General features: G+C 46.9%; 1 protein-coding gene across 3 annotated transcripts in view; it reads left to right on the top strand.

Annotated features, from left to right (window-relative positions):
- The window catches only part of PLEKHG4 (pleckstrin homology and RhoGEF domain containing G4), a 68,260-nt gene that overhangs the window by 17,718 nt on the left and 27,565 nt on the right, over positions 1–22,977 (top strand). For all 3 annotated transcript variants that reach the window (XM_088529040.1, XM_088529039.1, XM_088529038.1), the window contains exons 3-10: positions 2,576–4,715; positions 8,003–8,212; positions 11,340–11,463; positions 12,004–12,097; positions 15,869–15,955; positions 17,739–17,855; positions 19,732–19,830; positions 20,891–21,039. In XM_088529040.1, the coding sequence (XP_088385166.1) occupies positions 2,576–4,715; positions 8,003–8,212; positions 11,340–11,463; positions 12,004–12,097; positions 15,869–15,955; positions 17,739–17,855; positions 19,732–19,830; positions 20,891–21,039 (3,020 nt within the window). The remainder of the gene's footprint in view (positions 1–2,575; positions 4,716–8,002; positions 8,213–11,339; positions 11,464–12,003; positions 12,098–15,868; positions 15,956–17,738; positions 17,856–19,731; positions 19,831–20,890; positions 21,040–22,977) is intronic.

Below are 22,977 nucleotides of genomic sequence, written 5' to 3'. Positions count from 1 at the left end.
TTAAAAATCGGATAATTTTTTTCATGTGGTTTGTGTTGTGGCAGGTAGTGTCAGGCTCGCCTTTTTCATTAAACATCTGTCTGTCTAGAAAGACATGTTTGGTTGTCTGTTTTTTTCTGTAGAGGATTTATTGTGTAATCACATGGAAAATGAATTACTGTGTCAAAGGGGTGGAGGTTTATGTAAGCACTGCAGGATGGGTAACTAAGCTGGTGAAAAGGAGGAGGTTTAGTAAAAAATTGAGTTGGAGGCCTGAGTCGTGAGAAAGATGGTAGTTCTAACCTGTGGCCTCAGCATAAAAAGGAGGAATATGTCAATGGCAGAAGAGTGCCATGGAACAAATCTGAGACATGAGCAATAACAACTAGGAGGATTAGGATAAATGTATTACATGAGATGAGCAGTAAAAGTTTGTATTTGTAGAAAAAAAATACTTTCTTTGTGCTGGGATTCATCAGCTTGGAAAGAAAGCATAGCAGGTGACTGGGTTCAATGTTGGAAGAGACAAGGGAGAGCTCAGTTTTAGGGAATGAGATGCTTCTGATAGAGGTGGATAGCGTTGGTGCCACGGTGCGCAACATGATGAACGTAAACCAGAAATTACTTGCTGCCATTACCTGTTTTTTCAAGATGATAGAAAATTCAGGAGGTGCCTCCCAGCTCTGTGGTTTCTCTGCTATATGGCAAAAGAGTTGAATAAATGCATTCTTTTGTCATCCAGCTGGTCTGTGGAATACAGCATATTTGTAAATCTCTTTCTTCATCCAGATTTCCATGTGACCATGTAAAAGAAACCAGATCGAGTGCTTGAACTCCAATGCTGCCAATACTGAAGAAGTCTCTGGTGTTTCTAGATGGCGGCTTCCTAATTGTATCCCGGACAGGAAAATTCTACCTAAGACCTTTTCGTGACAAAGGAAAATGAAATAAATCACAGGACTAGAAGTAAATTATAGCTAATGTCATAGCTTATGCCATCCCTGGCTTTAAATCTTAGTTTGCTCAAATAGAATCAAGTTCAAAGCAGTCATTTTATTTTGTTAAAGTTCTGATTTAAGTTTTAAGTAGTTCGGAGCCAGGTTAGTTCAGCAGTGGCCCTTCATTTCTTTCACTTGGGCAGGGGCATTATTTAAGAATAGGTGAGGGGCCCAGGCCATCTCTTGCAAAGGGATGAAATGAAAAGAATGTCTGTAACAGGACTTTTTTAGCACAAATGTGGAACAGAGATAATAAATGAACCTACTAACATTCAAAACGTGTCTATCAGCAAGAAAACTTCATTGGGCAGGTATGTGCCTAGCAGGCTTGCGCTCTTTAGCTCTTCAGTTTCTTTTTTTTTTCTTTTTTTTTTTTTTTGATACTAATGTGAACCAGAAATGACTAGTACTTTAAAAATGGGGCGATATCTCAGTCTCTGATGGGAATTGCTGAGTGAAAAATGTCCCTGGTCTGGAGCAACATCCAGATTAACAGAACAGCTGGATGCAAAGTGTTTGTTAAAGAGACTTAACTGAAGCATCACCAAGCATAGCTGGTAGCCCTGGAGTTAGGCACCTTACGGGGATGCAGCAGATCTTGGAGAGACCTGGGGGCTGCCTGCTCGCAGCTCAGGTGTGTGGGGGGAACTGCTGCGTCTGCTGCTGTGTTGTGTTAAGGGTGTGAATGCTGGGCTGCTAGGGGAGAGCATGGGGGAAGGAAATGCCTTTGGTTTTGGTGTAGTTCCCTGCAGCCCATTGATGGCACCCACTCACCTGTTTCTCCATGGCTTTTTCCTCATCCGTTGCGTTCTTTCTCCTGCTTTCTCCCGACAGCATCTCCTCCTGCTCACTTGTGGTGATCCGCTAGTTGTCGAATCCCACCGAACTTGTTTTCCCCTTTCTCGCCTAAGCTCTTGACAGCAGCACATGAGGGTTGCTTTCTGCCTGGCTCCGTGCTCTTTAATTTGGCTCAACCAAAGTCTGCTGGGCCATGTCGCATGCCCCAGCACCACGTGTCTGGGAGCCGAAGAAAATCGTTGGACACGCTCTGCTTAATATTTTCATTCTCCCTTGCCTCATTGGCAAAGCTCTTGATTTAGTTCCCTTCCATCAATGTCAGTCTAAAGAGCCTACAGTTTTGCAGTGCCAGCTTGACTAGAGGGATTCTGCACCATAAGACTTCTGCATCTATAAGCTCCTGTTGGTGGCTTTTGCCACCTGGTGCAACGTGGAGTTCTCTGTAGATGCTCCACAAGTGATGCAGATCATTTGATTGAGGCTGTGGATGATCTGCAGCTGAGCACAGGGGCTTTTGTGTGTTGTTTCTTATAAGCCAACTGCTTTCTGCCTGCATTTTTTTAATGCCATGTGGTTAGGGCTGCTCTACAGGCTGGAGTTTCTTTTTATCAGTCCTTTTTGTTGCAGTTTTTTAGAGAAGCACGTCAAAATGGAAAACTCCCCTGTGCTAATTACTAAAGATCCTTTACCATGCCATTGCTACAGCTTCCCTTTAACAGTTTAATGTTCATCTCTTCTCTCCAAAATCTCAAAGTGAGGTATGTTCCTGGCACTGAAAATACTTTCTTTTCTCTCCATAGGTTCAGTACTGTGGCTTGCTGTTCCGGCATGAGGGCTGGCCCCTATGCATTCACGAGAAGATTGTAGTCCAACTAGCGTCCCTCGACTGGCGAATCTTAAAGCCTGGTGACTTTTACCTGCAGGTGGTTCCCCATCTGAAGAAGTCCCCACGAGTTGTACTGAAATGTCTGGCGAAAGACAAGCACAACGTGGAAGAAATTGTGATTCCAGAAGTCTCCTATACCTCTATTTTTACGCTGGAATGGTTGAGTACTATCAATGGAGAGCGGATGGGTATAGCACTAGAAAACTGTTTACTAACCACTAATGATAAAATATTCCGTGTTCCCTGGGAGAAAGTAGTTAAGCCTGAATTTATTAATAAACCAAAAATAATTGAAAATAATATAATCACTCCAGAAATTACAGAAGAGCTTTCGGTTTTGTGCCACCCCATGGACCATGCTGAGTGCAGCTCACCAGACATAGGATCTCAGTATCTACAGGAGCAAAGTTTGAGTGAAGACAACTTGGTCATTAGCAGTGCAGTTCCACAATTAAGCAAAACTGTTGTCAATGGTGTGTGTACAAGTCCAGTGCCTCAAGAGAACTTGCAAAGTGACCTTGAAGGGGAGTACGTTGAACTTGCAGAAGTTTCCGTGCCCAGGTTTGGGCCACAAACAGGCTCTTTAACCCAGTCACTAGCTTTAAATTACAGAACTGAGCCTAGAGCAAGAGTGAATGCATCTAAGGGTACGCGCAGGTCTGTTGTCATTCAAGATTGCATGTACTCCGAGAACTTAAGTCAGCCAGTGCTTGCACAGAAGGAGCTCCGTCAAATGGACACTCTGAGGACTTCTTCAGAAGTTCTTGACAATGTAGCTGCTCTGGAAAGCAACAAAATGATGGCACATGGTGGACCGTTTCCTGAAGGTCAGCTGGAATCAGGTGGTCCTGGGAACATGGGCAATCATTTTCCTGGGGCTGTGTCTCCTGCCAGCAGGGTGGAGGATCCATCCCCTGCAGAGCAGGAGGCCAGCAGTGAACACTCAATCGACTGGCAATACGCGCTGTGCAGCTACAGTGACATGTGTGCTGGAGATGGCCTTGGCTGCAAAGCACAGCCGACTGCTGCTTCTGGAAACACAGAGCTGGAAAGTGATGTTTCTAGTGGAAAACCTGGTGCTGAAACACCAGAGCAGTGTCCAGAAATGCTTCTAGATGCTGCTAACGAGGAGACGATAAGGAGAGATCTTGGAGAACCACTGAGAAAGAGCCCGAAGGAGGTGATGAGAGTGGATCCCTGTCCTGTGTCTGTCACAGGGTCTTCCAGACCTCACTGCGCCCTCAGGGCAGATTCTGATGTTTCCTGCCACAGTGTCAGTGAAAGCATTGGAGCGGTCCAGGCCGCTGCACCGCTCTCCACAGCTGAGAGTTCAGGCACAGGGATGGAGAGAGGCTTCCCATCATCGGGCGATGGGGCAGGTGGCTGCTGCACTCACCAGGAAGCAAATCTTAGTTCTTCACTAAATCCTCCAGAACTGTTAGACCAAGGAAAAGTAGATGAATTTGAAGTGGAAAGAAGAGAAAGCCCTGAGGAAGTCAAAGTGATGGAGCAAATGTGGACTCTAAAAGAGAATGAGAGTAGCCATAATTACAGCTCTGCTGAAGGTCCAGTGGATGGACTCTTGTCAGAAAGTAAAGAGCAAGAGGTCTCTGTCCATGAACATAAAATTGCTGAAGAAGCCCAGGCAACAGGGAGCAATCAGTGGGCAGAACCATTAGATAACAGCAGCTCTTTGATGCACGTGGATACACAGCCAGAAAGCTCAAGTGAAGTCAAAACGCACAGGAATGGAGAGAGATGTGAGGAGCCACAAAGTCAGGCAGAAAACCAGGGCAGAAGTGAAGTGCACTCTGTACTGAGAGCAGAGCCTGTTGCAGCGCAGGGTTTTCAAGGAGAGGAGGAGAACCAGGGAAGTGTTTCTGAGGGGAAAAAGTCAAAGATTGAGGGTGAGTCTGTGGCCCTAAAAACACTGGAATCCATTAAAGAAGAACTGGAACCTGGACTGCTGTCCTCAGGACCTGTCGAGGGTCATGGAGATCCCACCACTCTGCACTCCCACCAAGAGACAGCTTCAGGGACCTCATCTCCTACAGGTACAGCAGAACTGGAGGTTTGTGGAGTTAACCTGGTAGATGTGTGGGCAGAAAGCAAAGGCCTCGAGAGCTACTCCTGACAAATGCTGCCTGCTAGGGAGCATTGGGGGAAATAGCAAAAACTGCATGAAAGTGTTTTGGTTTTCAGTTTTGTGGCTTGAAATGCGACTTTTTCTTTACAGAGATCAACAAAGGTGGGTGCAATGTAAGAAGCAAATTGCAGAGCTGAGGATTTCCCCCCTCCCTTTCTCCTCCTTTCGAAGCTCTTCTCAGCTTGGTTATGTTTCAAGTAGGAGCTGTTTAGCAGGACTGGGAGAGCTAACCTGATATTTTTCAAGTGGGAACATGAAGGCAGTGAGATATTAAAGCACCTACTGTCAGGCCTAATGCATCCTCAGTTCAGCTTCAAGCAGATGTTGCCCAGATTTCTTGGCAGCTGGGTTCCTGCGTGAAAACGGTGTTTCTTTGGAATAGTCAAACTGTCAACCTGTGTCTGCCCCTCGCAGCAGGCTGTAGGCAGCAGTGTGTAGCCCCAGTGGAGATGCTGCTGACTGTGCCTCGCTTTGCTGGCTCTGCAGAGCTTGAGATGCAGATGGCAGAGAGCAAAGTGCGTGTGCGTGGCGGGGGCGGGAGGAACAGGCCACTCCGGTTTGGCAGCTCTCATTGCTCGAGACCCCCGGCTAGGAAAATTCCCCAGGCTTGAAATATTAAAAGGAGGAGACTTGAAAGGGTCGGAGGTGCAGATCCACGCTGCCAGAGCACGTCCGAGGGACTGCTCAAGAACCTTACAGCCAGTGTAAAAATCACTGTGGTGCCTTGGATAGCCCTTTTTGAAGAAAGCTCTCCATGTGAGCCACAGAGCAGGCACTGGCTGGTAATGTTCTTGACCAAGGCCTTCGCCTCCCTATACCCAATCCTTGTCAAACCTCCAAGAGTAAAATTTCAGAGATATAATCCCAGAGGGATGTCCTTTAGAGGGTTTTTTCACTGCCAGCTGGTCAGGCTGTAGGTGAAGGAAAGTCTTGGTAGTTCTGAGTCTTCTTGGGGATGTTTTGCTGCTGGAACTAACTATAAAGAACAACCAGGTCGATTCTTGAGCTCCTCTGACCCAGTTCAGATCTACAGTTCAAACCTCAGTAGTAGAAAGCAGATGCACAGGAATTTAGTTATTAAATGGACTAAATCAAAAAACGTGTAGAACTAGAATATCTGATTTTGTTGCATCTACAGGTGGTTCTTCACACCTTTTTTACCTTGTTCCCACCCCCAGTCCCTGGTTCAGCTTATCTTTTATACTGCGGTGATGTCCTTGAGAAGGATTTTGAGCTGTGTGTTTCGAGGTGGAAATTAAAAATTTCCACTGATTCCATGTGGAGGTTGAACCCTCACTCGGGGGGGGGTGAAAATAATTTTATATTCAAGAAACTGTATGAAAACCCACTTTGGGATGTATCCAGCAGCACCTGCTAGGGCATTTCAGTCCTGCTCTCTGTTTTTACGTGATAATACCATAGATAGCACCGTGCTGGGATGGTTGCAGGCAAAGTGCTCTTGCCTCTTTGAAATGCATACGAGCAAATCCTCCTCTACCGCTTCCTTTACCTCAGGGAAAGGTGTAACCCACAAGCATGTCAAATTCAGATGTTCCAGTTCTCTTTTTGATGCAATCCTCTGTGTCATGCAGCTTCGGCTTTAGGAAAGAAGTTCCTCCACTCTTGCTTGCAAATAACATAAAAAGGGTGTTCGTGCCTGGTCTGAGGGATGTAGGGATAGCTGCTGTGAACTGGGCCACCCCACTGGAGCTCATCTGTTTGCTTTTTGCAGTTTGAGTGAGGTTGAGGTAGTTTGGAGGCCACACAGCTCCATGAGGTTGCTTCCTGGCCAAAGGCTCTGGCACTATCACCTTGGCTGGTGGCCAGAGCTATGTGGGTCCCTCAAGCTGTTGCCCCAGCCTATGTGGCCCAAATGGGCTCCCAAGGGTGCTCCCTGGAGGGGACATCACCAAAGAGCAACAAGCAGATGCTCACTTATGTCCTTGGTGGATCCCAGGAGCCCCTCTAGGTTCCCCTCATTGTCTGATATCTCTGCAGATTGAATCCTGCTGCTGAGGGCACCTCTCTCCCCCACCTAGAGCAGTTTCTAAAGCAGCTGGGGTTGAGCCCCAGCCTGCAAATCTCCCCTGCTGCAAAACTTGCCAGGAAAGCCACTTCAAGGGCTGCTTGTTCCCAGCCCTACTCTTTAATGAAGCATTTGAGTTTGTTAGTAAATAAACTGAGTCAAATGGTGGCAGCATGGAGGAGGGTTAAAGTCCATTTTAGGCAGCAATTAAAACTGTGACTTCAGGCAAATAAGCATTCTGAAATGAGATTGATTTGCCTGAAATGAGGTTGATTTTTTTTCTTTTTTTGGTAGATATTGAAGTGTCTCGATTTGCAGTCAAGGGTAGCTGTTATTCCATAGTTTATCTTCCTGCCAAGCAGAGGGATACCCTAGCTATGTGCTTAGGATATTAAAGCTGTGTTGTGTGTGTGAGGATTATAATTCTGCTGGGAGGTGGGGACTAGTACTTCTTGCATCCACAGGTGGAGTTTTAATTCTCTCCATCTACGTTTATGTGAAAATTGAAACACAAAGTGAGGAAACTAGTCTTAGTTCTCCTGTGGGAAGGTAGGGCTGTTAAGATATTCAATTTGGGTTGCAAATGGTTCTCAAAACTTGCACTTTGGAGCCAAGGCGTCCTGTAAAGGGAGCGTTTCCTCCAGTTCTGAGACAGAGCTGCTTGGCCTCAGCATCCCGTTCCTCAGGGTTTTAAAAGAGGTTTTTGCCTTTCACATTAACTGTTAATTAAAACAAATTTGGAGGAGAAGAACACGGTCTGTTTACTGCTGATTCCCAGCTTATTTGTTAACTTTGAGGCAGCTTCTTATTTTCAAGAGCAAATGTGCAAGTGTTTTGGGGGGGATTTCTGCACCAGCAGAGCAGCTTTCCCTGGCAGGAGCTGGTTTATCCCTTCAGCGAGCTCAGACTGCTGGAACTCAGCCAGGGACTTTGAACGCTCCAGACTTTGAGGCTGCCAGCAAATGTGCCCTGCTTGATCAGTTGCCTTTAAAAAAAGTCTTTGAATCGAGTAATCCTGGTCTTAAATGAGTTGTAACTTCAAACTTCACAATAAATTGGTTTGTTTATTTTTTTTTTTAAAAAGGAACATTGGCGTTGTAACTGGCGTATTACTGGCAGCTTTTGGAATGAAGCTGTGCTCTGGCTTCTCACTGCTGCTCCTCTTGCAGGGCCGGTGTCGGAAGGGGTAGAGACGAGAAAAGAAGCAGTTGACCCTGATTCATTGAAGTCAGTGGGGAAAGTCCTCCAGGAAACCTCGGCAGCTGCTACTCCTGTGACGCCCCCAGCTTCTGGGACCGCCTGGGGGGGCCGATCTGTCCCCACCATGGCCAAGGATGTGAACCTAGAAGTGCTCAGGAGTGGAGTTGCCTGCCTGCCTGGTGAGTAAATGTGTGCCCGGAAAGGCTGCTGTTGCAGGAGGGCAGGGGAGATGCACTTCTGTTTGCACATCTTTTGCACAAGTCCTGCCCTTTTCAACCCCAAACCTCTGCAGAGCGGAACTTCTTAAAGAAAAATCTCTTTAACTTGCTCCCAAGGGCCTTAAGGCATTGACTAAGCAAGTCAGAAAAGCCAAAATAAGTGTCCAAGGTCACGCCAGCAGCCCAAAAGGAGAAGGATGAGGATGCAGCCGACGCTAGGCTGGTGGGCCTGACATCAGACCCGCTCAAGACAGCAGGAACCTGACTCACTTGGTAGATAATTAAAGGAGCAGAGTGTAGAAGATGCCACTTGACAGGGCTCTTGTAAAACCAGTTTTGTGCTTTGTAATTAGCAGTTTGGTTGGTTAAATGTAGCTGCGGAAATATAATAGATTTTTATAAAACATTGGATTTTGTGCTGCCCAGCAGGATTGTGAAAGGAGTAACCCAGTGCAGTGCAGATGAGCAGCTTGTGGGGTGAATAAAAGCACAGCTAAATAACAGGTGACAGAACCCTCCCTCAAGGGAGGGGTTCTCAGAATTGTTCTGCCAGGATCGGTTGTAACCTGAACATGATTCAGTTTGTGCATCTCTGCAGCAGCAAATATCAAACTTCTGGATGGGCCAAATCTTGCTAGAGCTGTGAAAAAAAAAAAAGCTGAGGCTGCTAGATAGAGCGGCCAATGTTGCTTAATGTGCAGGGTACAAGCAAGAGCTCTGTATTTAACCAAACATCAGGTCAATCAGAGGAAGGGAGAGCTCTCTCCCTCCGGTGGATACAGTGTGAAACGGAGCCGCTCGGCAACATCTGCTCCCGCAGCCTGTGCTGGCTTCCTTCCGTAGCTGGAAAGAGCGGATCAGGAAGGAAGGTGCAGTGTGGGTCAGGACAGCTGCGTTCAGTCCACTCGGGAGCCATGTCTGAGTGGAAAATCATCCTGAAAGTAAAGAAGGCAGACAGGGCTGCCTGCTGAGAAGGGGAGAGATGGGAGCGTACTGAGGGGTGAGGCTGCAAGACCAGTTTTGCCCTGCCGTGTGTAAAGGAGCGTGGATGACCAGTTACATCAAGAACATGATTTCACCTCTGTGTTATGTGTTGGTGAGACTTCTCTAGTGCTTTGGGCTGTTCAGGACAACATGGTGCCCTCATTTGCTTCAAAACTCCTCATTCTGCAAGAAAATGGTGAAAGCTGGAGATGGTGCAGAAGAGGGCAACAGCACTTTCATGGAGCTGAAGTGAATGCCTTCTGGAAGAGACTTGAAGTTTGTTAATCTTATGAGAAATATGAGAATGAGGTGAAAGATCTCATAAACTTGAAAATAAAAGAGTTCAGTATTCTGGAAAAATTAGAATGAGAAACTAAGCACAGAGGTAAGTCATGATGTATTTAAATCTGCAACTTTGCTTTGGTAGATATATAGTTAGAACAAATTCCAGAGGAGGATTTTTCATCCTCATCTGCTGGTCAGACTGGATGTTTTTATGGTGTGTAGCTCAGCCGGACAAATGACTGGATTTGTAAGAGGAGTTTTTGGTCTAAAGGTGAAACAGACTCTCTGGAGAAGCAATATTGTCCTGATTAACAACTTTTCTTGTGCATAACCATTGCCTGCTGAAATATGAAAGGATGGATACCCAAGGAGGGGCCCACATAATTCAGTTAAATGCTAAGTATTACTCCTGGGAAGTAATATGATAATTACATTAGCAAGGATAAATTTTGTAGGGAATAGGAGGTAATAACTGATTAATAACTGATGAAATGAGGAAGAAAGTCTCCTGTGAGAAGCGTTTCATTCATGCAGTCTTGAATTGTTTGGTTCAAATAGCCACTGTTGGAGACCCTGATAGCTGGGGGTGATCTTTTGATTTGATCCGTGTGGCTCTGTGGGCCTTGGTCAGGTTGCATTCTGGGGACCGATTGAGGTCAGACCAGGGAAGGATTCGAGGCTTGAGGCTGCCCATCTGTATCTCTTTCCCTGCTGCTCACTTACTTGTCCCGAGGCCAGGGAGAGAAATCGAGGACAGTTATTTTGCACAGGACCAACAAAGCGTGGAAAATAGCGAAAAGTGTGACTCGCTTGAGGCCGTGTGATTTTGTTTTGTTCTTGGGAAATTTTTTTCCCTCATGCTATTTGTATGCCAGGAAATGACTTGTAGTTTGGCAAATTACTTTTCACACAATAGAGGGGTGGTCCTCACTGTTATCCACTGCACTTATCTCCGTGGTGACGTGCGAGGTTGCAGAGCTGGTGGCTTGGCCAGACGTGATCTGCGGGCCTTGCCTGCTTGGCGGATGGTGGGAATGATGGAAAAGGCTCCAGCTCTCCAAGCTGGGGTGTCCTGTGCTTTACCTGCCCTTTGCATCTGGAGCTTATGGTGGCTGCAGTGTCAGAAACGTTGCCTTTGTTGGTAGCAAATTTCTGCCCCTTGCACCTGGGAATGCAGAGCATGGTGAAGTCTAAAGTCAGATTATCATTTAGTTGGGGGAGTCCCTGGAGCTAGCGCAGCTCCTGTGGCAAGCAGAGGGCAGGGAACAGTGTCCATCGCTGGCTGAAGTCAAGGGCTTTCCCTTGCTGCAGCACCTCATTAAGGAAAACCTGTGGTTTTTTGCTCCTTAAGAGCCTGGTAGCACCGCAGAGCACAGAGTGTTGGGGAAGGAGAGAAATGGGAGGCTGACAGCGCTCATGTGGTTGTGATAGGCCGTCTGTGGTCACATAACAAGTGAATGTGAGATTGTCTCTTTTGGGCTTAAGAGATTCTTGCTTTTCCCAAAAGCCAGCAGTGCAGTTATCATTAGTTAGGTTCGTATTCTGTTAAGAATGCATTTTTTTCTTTGTCTAGAAGAGAGCAGTCCAAGTTCATCTGAGAGAAGGACAAGTAGAACTCAGCTACTTCACTCTTGGGCAGCAGCCAGGTGCTTCGGAAGTGTATTTATAGCCCTCTGTGATCTGCCTGTGTGCAGCACACACTATCTCTAGCCCTGTGGGGTATTTTAGGGAATGCGACGAGGGTGGCAGTAGGGGTCTCCAAGACATCGGAACTGGGCCGTGGTAGCTTGACTTCCTCTGTGGTGCTTTTCTTTTACAGGTACTAGGGATAAATCGGGCCGGGCCGTGGCCATAATAACGACGAGGAGCACAGCATGGCTAAACCCCCACTGCAACACGGACGAGCTCGTGCGCCTCCTGCTCTACCTGCACAGCATCCCCAGGTTGGTGACACTCATGTCTGCTGGAGGGGACAGCTGCTGCCTCTTCCACTCTATCTTTTGTGGCTGTGGAAGCTGATATTGTCTTTATTGGCCTAGGGAGCTGGTCCAGAGAGTCCCAAAATCGGATAAGTGGGAATCTCTGATGGGACCAACTTGTTGTGCTGCCTCTGCCTTGTTCACAGATTGTGAAAGAATCAGATACACACAGAATGCTTCCATGCATTATTGTAAATCCAGTCTACCCCTTCATCAGAAGAAAAATGGATTTTGGGGAAGGATGTGGTAGCCACACAGCGGCACATCGCAGAATGGTCTTCGGAGTCTGTTTCCAGGCTGAGGGGAGGGAGGCTTGAAGAAATCTGCCCTGGCATGTGGCTCATGAGCCTTCTTGGAGGCTGCAGGCTTGAGTTTACAACAGCTAAACCTGCACTGCCTTCCCTTCCAAAGCTCTAACCTTTTCTTCACACTGCCATGTCTGAGGATTTCAGCAGCCTTGGCCCCCTGGTGACAAACATGGTTTCTTTTTCTCTGTCTTTGCAGGCCAGAATGTCAAGCTTTGGGTTTGACCGTCCTTGTGGATGCTCGGCGCTGTTCCCCAGTTCCTGCTCTCTTCAAAGCATTCAACATACTGCAGGTGAGCTGTGAGCTCAGAGCCCTCAGCGAGGCCAGCGGAGCACTTGTGTCCTTGGCTCGCTGGCTTACTGGGATGGTTTATCTCCATCTGCCCTTACGTCTCCATCTGCCACCTGGATTTCAGTCGTCTTTGGGCAGGGAGCACCCAACCCCATTCTGACCTGGATTTGCCAAGCTGAAAACAAGGCCAAAAAACCTAGGCAGGTCTGAGTTAGGGGCAGGCCCTCCCCGCCTTCAGATTTTCTTCAGTCTCTGCTGAGAAGAGCCCCATACCTCAGTCTAAATGATGTGCTCGGAGATGTCAGCCATGGCACTGAGAAGCTGTGTGAAATCCACAGGGATCATTGGCCACCGCAGAGAAAAAAGGCGGAGAAGAAAAATGAAAAGGCAGCAAGGGAGGAGGACTGCTTGTTGTAGCAGGTGGAAGAGCACGTGCGGCTGCTCGTGGGGGTGTCGGGGAACGGTTGGAGTCGGACGTGCCGTAACTCTGCATTGCTTCAGGTCAAAGGCTTTCATGTGAGGCGCCTGGAAAGCAAGTGGGTTGCGTTGCCACTAGTCCCAGATTGCTTCCATCTGCTGCTAATTAGAAAGCCAGAGGAAACACTGGGTTGTTGCTGTGACTAATCTCGTTGAAGCAGGTGCTCCTTTAAATCAGGACATGTAGGTCTCCCCGGCCTCAAGCTCTGCAAATTGGAACGGGACGATACTTTAATGAGGCTGGTGCCTGTGGTTTCTGTGCTTCAGTAACACAGCTGGGAGTTGTGGGATGATTTAGAAATCAACGACGTGTTGAGACATGGTGCTGTGGGACCACAAATGAGTCTAGTCCCCAGTCTCATACAGCATGGAGGGAATAAAGCCATTTTCTTGTTCCAGGTGGCAGTAGCTGGCAGGGGTTAATCACTTTGCTGAACGTTTCTTGATCCTTACTCTGACTCCATTAATGAGACCCATTTGGGTAACTTATTGTCTGTTTATTGCACAGAGATAATCCCTTGGCACCTTTGAGCCTTTCTGGAGATCCTTGACCTTTACTTCCATGTTCCCACCACATTGCTGTCACTGGTCATCAGTTGAGGACAGAAATGCCTAGAAAACTGTAGCTAGGCCTGACAGAGTCCCTTCTGAAATCCCCCACATGTCTCCCAGTATCTCTTGATCTCTGTCAGACCATCCGTTCTGCTCATCCCTCTGCTGTTCTGCTCCCTTTCTGAACCAGATCTGAATTCCGTGGTTTTCCTCAAGCCCACTCTGGAAGCGGTGATGAAATCTGGTAAATGGTGAGGTCCAGTGTTGCTCATTCAGGGTTGAAGGGACGTTTTCCTCTTGACTCAACAACAAAGTGCCGGTGACTAAGAGTGGATCCGCTGACCTAATGCCAAGTCTTTTCCTGCTGCAAGCCTCAGATGGGTTAACCCTGTAGATCCTCCCTGCGAAGTGAAGATCTTGAAGGCAGGAGCAGGAGAAATATATGGAATATATGGAGATGAGGGAAAGTGCAGCATGTACGTGCTGCAGGGGTAGATGGTGCTCGTTCCTGTGGGAAGCTATGGAATGAGCAGGGACTTGGGCAGAGATGAACGCTGCTGAGAGGTTGCATCCCAGGTTGTCACCAGACAGCTCAGGGCTCCCCGAGCTGGGAAACCTGCTCTGAAGTCCATTTTTCAGCAGCACCAGGCCAGGCTCTTGGTCAGTGAGCAGCCTGGGCGCTGGCAGCGGAATGTGCAGGCTGGGCTTCAGCAAACAAATGCCTGCAGGATTTTCCTCTGCCGGCGTTTTTATAGAGCAAGATTCCCGTTTGTTTTGCATGCCAGAGCAAATGCTTAATCCTGTGGCCTGCTGCCTCTGCATGTTGGCTTGGGAAGGGAAAAGTACATTATGAAGGTAAAGAGCTACACAGGCAGGTCAAAGCAGAAAGCTTCTTTCTAAACCTTGCTGTTCAAGGGGTGTATTTACATGTTCTGTTATGGGAAAAGCACCAAGGACTTCGGCCTGATGCTGAAGACCCGTTCAGAGTCTTTAGGACGTCCATTTACCCTATTAGTGGCACTCACTTTAAACGAGACTGAGGGGTACCTGGCGTTTGCCATGTCTGCGTGGACGTTCCTAGCAGGCCTTGCTTCAAACCATGCCGGGATGGTTAAGTCTGGCCCTGGGCTTTCATCTGGGTCAGGAAACTAGCAGGTTTGAAGCATCCAGCCGCCTACAGCTCTGCCTGCCTCCTGGAATTCTCTTGGGAACTGCCTTGGTCCATTTGGATGGATCCATCAGCGCTGGATGAGATCGACTTCTACTGTTTACAGGAAAAAAAAAATATATGGTGGAAAGTACTTGGTTGCTTGGGAAATACATTTTTCTCTTGGATTGGAAAACCTTGAACTTCTCCCCTGACAGCTTTATTGGCAAACTTTCTTTTTCAGACGGTTTTCAAGTCAAATGTTTGGCCCTTGTTGTAACCTTGCGTTACACCATCGCTCTCTTTATCCCTCACTCCTACGTTTGTACCTCGCATGGCTCTGTTGGAATAAAAGAAGGGTTGTGAAAAATGGGAATTTACTAAATATTCAGTGCTGTGACCCATCTTCAAACTGGCCAGTCTTGATCCCTCAGTACTTTCCAGCAGGCAGAGCTGCTGACCCAGCTATAATTTCTCTCCATCCTCTCTCCAGATGCACTTTGCTATTTACCTAACCCAACGCAATGACGTAAGAAATTCTTTTTGGCCTTTTGATCCATGTTCAAATAACATGGAATGTGTGAAGAAGTTGTTTTGAAGAAACAAATTCATTTTGGATTTGAGAGAACCGATCAACCTCTTACTGTTTGGGGAGGTGTTTCAGTTATGTTGTGTTTCCCTCCTGCCCACCCCGCCCCCCCCTCACCCCCCATTCAAAAGAATCTTTTTTCTTAGCTTTAGATGAGAGAAACATCTTCTCTTTTGCTCCAAAATCTCTCCTGATGCTTTCCCTCTGCTGTCACTGTGTCCTGCTGCATGGCAGCTTTCCTGCAGCTGGAGCAAGACCAAGAAGGATTGTTACTTGACAAAATCTTTGCAGAGTGATGATGTTTGGTCTGAGTGAATCTTACTTAACCCATGGGGACGACAACTCACTTAGACACCTTTCTTGCTATCCGGACACGGGGCACCGCATCTTTAGGGAGCCCTCTTCCCCCAACATGGATCTTTCTGCTCCCTCTACCTCTTTCTGCCTTCCCTGTATAGCCCTTCAGGATTGCAGAGCTTGAGCTACAGCTGCCAGACGTCCCTTGTGGTGGGAATTTCTCCCTCTTAGACACTAGCAACAGGATGCGACTCCTTGATTGTGAGCTGGCAGTAAGTAGAGAAGAGATGACGTTTTTGGCTCCGGGGTACATAAACTTCCCTTCAGTTAGAAGGAGTGTCCAGGAAATTATCAGGGAAAGAAAAATGGACATTGAATGTGGTTCGTTATTTTTTTTTATTTTTTTTAATTTTTTTTTCTGAGATGTTTCTCTCTGTAGAGGGCAGCATTTTTTATTTTAGTACAGCCAAAACCTGGCCTCTTTGGTGCTTTCTTAAATAGTGTAAGACTAATTGATCTGAAACAGGTTATCTTTAGGACGTAGGGTTAGTGCTCTGTTGAATGGCCTTCCCTCTAGCTGGTGACTGCCTTCCCAACTCTGCAAATACCTTTGAGGGATAAATTGCAACTTTTTGCACTGTATTAAAATGAACATTCTCCTTAGCACGCTGGACAGGTAGGTAATGGATTTTCTCTCTGTTCTGCTCCAGGATATGGACCCTCACTGTATTCATGGAGTCTTGCTTCTTGTTGAAAGAGACCTCACTTTTCGGATGGAGAAGCCAACAGCAGGACAGGTAATGGAACCATTTTTCAGAGGTTACTGGAGAGCTGCTGGTGTGCTGGGTTCCACTCTGAACTGTGACTTCTCTGTACACTGATGTATGTGTGAAAAATCCTTGCTCTGGAAGATGTCCCATTTTGCTAAATCATATTCTGTGCAGGCACTTGTTGCTTCCTAGGCTTTTGCACCCCCCCCCCTCCCCACCCATACTTCCTCATAGCTGCTGCAAGGAGAAGAGGAGATGTGTTTGTGTGTGGTATTGCCTTTGCAGCTAAAATGTCTGGAAAGGTTGGTAGAAGGTGCCAGTGGAGGAGAGAAAAGCCTTACAACCCACTTAACACCCACACTTGAGTTTGATCTGGTATCCCACAACTATATATGAAACATAAGCTTTCAGCCACTTCTGAGTTGTCTGTGGTGAGGGAATAGAGCATCAGACTCCGCGTCTTAGTCACCTCCTCCTGCTTAAAGAAAGTTAAGAAAGTTAAGAGCTGGAAGAGAGGACTGAAAGCCTGTGCCAACTGAAACCCTGTTCATTTCAGAGAGGCCAGCACCTGCCTTTTGACTTCTGTGCATGAAAACTGTCACCAGCATCGTGTTTGCTTTGGGGTGGAAGGCTGTGTGCGCAGCGTGCTGCCCCAGAAAGCTAATGGATCCAAATACCATTAGTCTGATTCCTCTTGTGCTCCCCCGTGAAAGAATTTGAAGTGAGAAATTGTTGTGTGCGGGTACATGTTCATGCAGGAAGAGCTACGGGAGACGCTATTTAAAAACACAGAACAAATCCAAAGTGTGTAGGAAGGAGCACAGCAAAGGCTAATAAAGACCTGGGCATGCAGGAGGAATTGGAAGCAACATCCCCATTTCATAAAGAAGTAGAAACTTAGTGATGTGTGTAGGACTGAATGTTTCTGGTGCCCAGAGTGGCTTCGCTGTGCATTTTCTTGGTTTCTCTGGTGGTATAAAATATTCTGATGAGATTCTGCAGCTTCAGAGAAGGAAAATATCTGTGTCAAGATCTGGAAAATACTTGTGAGGCGGCAACCACCGTGATATCAGAGAGCTATGGATGGGACAGAAGCTGTTCCATTAAGGGTGTTTTTTTTCCAGAAATAAACAGGGAAGATGGATGTTGGGGCCTTAGTAAGAATATATAAGAAAGTGGAGTTTGTGGAGAACTGGACCGACGCCTAGCAACCGAACACCTGGAGGAGAACCAATCAGCTGGGAGCCTGTAGCCAATGAGTGCTGCTCCTCAGCGCATGCCCACCTGCACCGGTATAAAGCCCTGCTACAGACAACAGCAGGGTGGAGTTGACTTCACTTTGTGTGGAGGTGTTGTTTGCTCTGGCTTGTGGGGAGGGCCCTGGCACTTGGTGCGAGAGTGACCCTCGACAGATGGACACTGGATTTAGTTACTCAACCACTCCAAACAAATGCAATTTGCAGCACAAGATGTGAGCATATGAGGGAGTTGCTCTGCTTTTCCTGGGAGGTATTTGCTCTAGAAAAGTCTGACTGCTGCCAGACTTGTATCACAGATGTTTCACTTGGTGAAACTGCATGTTGCAGCTTGAATTCCCTCCGGGTTCACCCACTGAGCTCTGCAACAAGCTGCTTGGAGCTGATTTTTTTCTTTTCCTTCGTATTACAAATATATAGCAAATGTGCACCTTGTTTCTAAGCAAGGTTAATGTTGAAAGAAATGCTGTGTTTTGTTAACCTCCCTCTCCGTGCCACTCCTAGGTGCTCTTTCTCTAACACAAATGTGCTTTTATTCCTTCCTTCCTATGCAGTTTGAGCTTCTCACCTCCATGAAATCCCTCCATAAGCACATAGATACCTCGCAGCTGCCTCCAGAACTGGATGGGACCTTCCCTTACTGCCACCAGGACTGGTTAAGCTTCCGCATGGTAAGTGGGCATGTGCTCTACTTGTTAATTGCCTCTTTGGGACTAGTATCATATTGCCACTAAACTAACAGTCAAGCAATCAGGAATAATTAAAAAATGGTTAGATTGCTGGTTTTGAAGTGGGTTCCCCAGAAGAAGCCAAGAGCTCCATAGTGAAAACGGCAATCCTGGCAGGTACAAAACTTTAAAGTTGCTGATAATCTAGTCAGCTACTTCTAGGAACTTTTGTTTCCTTCCCTTATTTATAATTCAAGCATTTCTCAAAAATCGTCATGAAATATGAACTCTTTAGAAAGCATTTAAATTAAATGTATGGGGAAGTGGCTTCAGCTCAGTGGAGCATTTCGTTTCTCTGAGAGTTGCCCTTGTGGAATCGAGAGAAGTAGAACTGAGATAGCGGTCAGAGGCGACCCCAGAAACACTTCTCCTTGTTGTCTGGCCCTTTGGGTATGCCCTGTTACCACGGTCTTCTTGTGGTGCTGGCCACACGTCAGGGCAAATAGGGACTGCCAGAAGTCGACGAAAGTCCCATATGTGCCCGCAGTACCAGCTGCATGTGCTTGTGCTGCAGAGGCAGCATTAGCCCCGTGGATCATGTGTTACTGACTCTTTAAAAGCGAGGCTGAGACATGATTTGGCACGCTGGGACTAAAAGGGATTAAAGCCCAGTAAATCTGCAAACCAACCGGCTGTCTTCGCGTTGTGCTGGACTTGCTCTCCCTCATGAATGAGAGAAGCGTCGCTTCTACTTCCAAGAGATTTTGCCTTTTTCCAGCTCCGCTCTCGCTGCCCGCAGTGGTGCTTGGTACACAGTGCAGCATCTGAAGCTGGTTAAAGTGACATCGATGACATCACCCCAGTTTTGGGTGGAAAGCTTCAGCAGTTAAGCATAGTACCCAGTGTTAACTCTTCTTTCCCTGCTCGTTTTAGAACCCAATTTTAAAAGCCACATCTAAAAGGTGATTGTCCTCAAAGGAAACAGAGCATGATACGAGACCACCTCTTCTTCCTGCGTCTTATATTTAACACACAAAACATTACCCGAGGAAGGCAGTGCAGAGCTCAAGGTGGCTGCCTTGCCTGTGTGCCTGTGATGCAACCTGTGTGATAATGACTCACGTGCTCAGCCGCTTTAGATCCACCGCTATGCAGCAAACAACATTTATTTCCCGTCCCAGTGATCTCACCTGCATCCTGCCCACTCATCTGTCCCCACTGGGGCTTTTCAAACTTTCCAGACTGGGAACAGCATCAAACAACTATTTTTAATTGTTTTTTTGAGTGAGAGCCTGCTTTATCCCATCCCTGTTTGTCCCTCCTCTGCTTTCAGTGACTAGAAGGTGGCATCTAACACTGCTTTAGCTTCAGTTTGTGGCTTTTTCTAAGGAGCGGTCTACCCCGCAACTTCAACACTTGTTATTTCCCAGAAGAGAGAAGGGATTTCAAATCTGTCAGTAATTCCAGGTGGTTTGTTCGCACTGTGAGAGTCTGCCAGGTTCCTAACTTTTCATTTACACCACTCTTAGTATAAGGAGGAATGATCTAAAATATAAAAAGTTCCAAGTACTCGTCCTAGTGTTCACTCCTCCAAAATGCAGCCATTGTATTTTATTTTAGTGGAAAATTATAAGAAAGGCTAATAGTAGAAGAATACGGGTCTCAAATGTGCCAATTTGCTTTCTCTAAAGTACAGAGTGATGCATTTGAAGCCTCTGGTGGGTGAGGCAGCCTTGCAGGTTGGCATAACTGAACTCTTGGGTTAACAAATTTGATCCTCTCTTGGTGATATTCATCCTTTAATCCTCTGAAACTGAAAAGACGTCTTTCTCTTCTGCTCTGAGATGATCAGCTCTGCCTCAATCCTTTCCTCTTGTAGAAGCTGGAGCATTTGCTGCAAGGATGCCAAGGTGCCTGTGCCTTCCTCCAGGGAGCCATTTACAATGTGGAATCTGGAAGACTCCCGGGAAGGGCTGAGGTGAGAGTGGCCTCTGTCACATGTGGGCCTGGGACAGAAGAGAGCAGAGGGCTGGATCCTGCAGAAACCCCTTATCTCTGTGCATCACTGCAGAGGCACCAGGCGAGCAGGGCTTGTAGGACCTGATCCAAGGAAAGCGGGAGTGCTGAAGAGCCCCTTGGCAGCAGAAGCTGCTTCTCTGGGTGTCATCCCAAGAGACCACCTGCCCTGTGAAGGCCTCACAGAAAAAAAAGGAGGCAGGGAAAGAGAAGGGATGGAGGGATGAATAATTAGCAGAGACAAAGTAGCGTTGGTAAGAAATAGAAGCCCTGAAGAGAGCCAGGAGCTCTGTTCATGGCCAGGCAGGAGTGGGAGCAAAGCACAGAGAACCAGCTCAACTGTTTCTCCTCTTGCCCTGCAGCAAAGTTGCATGTAATTGAGTTTCTGAGGATGTGCTGGCATAGAATAAAATTGCTTTTTTAGCTATGTGAGGGAGGGACGGTTGCATAAGGAGCATCACATCATTTTTCTATCCAAACAACTGTGATCTGTACTAGCCTCAGAGGGGTTATAGGTAGAAACGACCTTAGAGAAGACACTAGACTTAGGAAAATGTGTCTTCTTTCCTCCCCCATCTCTGCTGGCCTGGCCAAAGAACCTGTTGCAGAAGGAGAGAAAGGGAGTTTCCTGCTAATACAGGTGAAGATGCAGAAATCTCTTCCAGTTTGCTTTAGCAGCGAGTAAAGGAGAAAGATAAATAAGAACAGATACTTGTTCTCCCTCTGCTGCTAAGCTTCTAATGACTCAATTAACAGAGCCAGTTGGACTGAGGGGCAAGGCAGGATCGTGCTGCATTAAAAGGATAAGTGTAAAGCAGAGACCCTTCAGTTACAGCAGTTGCTTGTTGCTAAGGTTCACGATCGTGGAGGCTAAAGCTAAACAACACTCCTCCTTTCTCAAGGTGGGCAAGGGGAAGGGCTGAGATGTGGTTTGTGTGTGTGTTTTGGGTTGGGCATGGGGTTTTGGTGGTACCCTCACTGCCTGTACCTTGCAGCAACCGCTTGTTTCACGATCTCTCCAGGAGGCAGCTGTTCTGCTGAGGAACTACAGGCAGCTGATGAAGAACGTCCTCGAAGACACGCGGCTGGTCAAGCTGCAGCTGGAGGGGGGAGCGCTCCTGGCCAGGCTGAGGAAGGAGGAGTCTTGTGTCACCCTCACCCGTGACTACAGGTGAGCCCAGAGAGAGTGGGAAAGGAGATGGAGAGGAGCAAATGGTCAGCGCTTCAGGAAAGCCCTTCTTTGGTGCAACCTGGAGAACAATTTCACATAGTAAGGCCTTTGCTGAAAACAGCAGAGTTGAAAAGCATAACAACTTTCACTCTTTAACTTCCTCACTACATCATTCCCGGTCCAAAACCTTATCCTTTCCTGATGGTTGAATTCTCTCAGATGGTCGTTCGAGTTCCTTTCTTCAAGCCAAATCAGATTCAGGCTCTGTGGTGAGGAGAGGGCTGGATATTTGTGCGCCTCTAAGCTTTAATTGATGGTGCCTGTGATGAACGATGCAATGAGACATATTCTCACTGTGTGATTGAACACGGCAATCCTTTTGTAAGGCAATTCTCAAAGACCTTAACTGAGAGGAGTACCCTTTGGCTTGAGCAGGGAGGGTCTCCTTGAGGTTGTGCATTTGCACAAATATTCACTGCCTCTTTGCAGAATGGGGACGAGAAGCTGGGGCTGGGAGAGGCTGTGTGTGTCCAGAACCCCCAGGGTGTTGAGCAAGTCATGTTTGTGCTGCTAAAACACCTGACGCCAGTCGGTGCACAGGGCTTCAGTGTTGTGTGCTGTGCAAACACATGCTAGGAAGTCACTCTTTGCACCCAGGAGCATCCAGCCAGTGTCAGATAAATGTGGGCATATGGATACAGGTGGGGGCACAGAGGATGACGGGGTAGCATGGAATAACTCCATGTATCTGCAGCCCTGCTCTAGTTAAACTTACTTCTTGAACCCTTTTAGAAGAGAGACCTAAGAGAAGATTAAAAATAAAATAATTATCCCATGCAGATATAGGAAACAGTATAACATTTCTCTGAAAATTCAATAACGGAACAGCAGTACAAACTGCCACATGTCACTTGGAGACAGTTTGGTGTGTCAGCAGGCGAATTATATAGCAGTTTCCTGAGCCTCCTTGCAATTTGGGGCAGAATTGGTAAACCCCCGCTTTGCATTCCAGCATGGTGTGAGCAATGTTCTTCTGTTGTTGCATTTGTCTGCTTGTTTAGACTCTAATAGCAGTGCTGTCTGCAAACAACAAGCAGCTGCAGAGTTTTAGGAGGATGAGGAGAACACTAAGCTCTATTTTTTGTGTTTTGTTGTGTTTTGAAGTTAAGCCCATGTTCTTGTGTAGGGAAACCATCAACCTTGAAGCCTGATCTGGCAGAGCCCCCGAGGAGAAGCTGCTGTTGCTGTAGTAGGAGCAGGGAGGGGGAACATGCACTGATTGTGCCGTGTTTGAGAGTGTTAAAGTGAACTTAAATTAAACTTTCTTGTTTAACTCTTTTCTTCAAATTGGTGTGCAGATATTGGAGGTCCTGAGCTCTGTTCACCCTGGAAAGGTCTGGTCTTCTGTCTGTGTTTTTGAAGGCTTCTGTAATGGCTAGGATCAAAGCAGGGTAGTAACAAAAGATATTATTGTAGAAGAAGGTCAAGATGTTTGATCCTTCTGAACTTCCTTTTGGTTCTTGAATTAATCACATTTTGGGTTGTTTTAGTTCTTTCTGTCTTGAGGTGCCAAAGCCTGAGAAAAACAGAGAGTTGGAACTGCCTGAAGTTGAGAGACCAGCTGGGACAATAGCTGCCAAAGTGTGCAAGGCTGCATAGTAGTTGAAGTGAGAATTGTAACATCCTGAGTTTTCTGGACCCTTTCCTACAGGTAACTAAAACACATCAGCCAGAGGTGTGGAGCTAAAGTTAGGAAATAAAATATTTTATTTTTATTTTTTTAGAGGCGTAAAGAGAGCAGGTCCAGCTGTGCCATCACTGTGGGATTAAACGAGCAAGAGACTCACTTGCTTCTTTTGCAGAGGGCTTGTTCTTGATCTGCCAGCTCCCCTAGTTCCTCCTTCTTGCTATTTTGTTGCTTCACGTGGCAAAAGGAAA

The sequence above is a fragment of the Tinamus guttatus genome, unplaced genomic scaffold, assembly GCF_059628265.1.
Source record: "Tinamus guttatus ecotype Peru unplaced genomic scaffold, ASM5962826v1 Tinamus_guttatus_pri_ptg000323l, whole genome shotgun sequence".
Taxonomy (NCBI): domain Eukaryota; kingdom Metazoa; phylum Chordata; class Aves; order Tinamiformes; family Tinamidae; genus Tinamus; species Tinamus guttatus.
The sequence above is the reverse complement of the archived record's forward strand: the minus strand, read 5'-3'. Positions and strand labels throughout refer to the sequence as shown.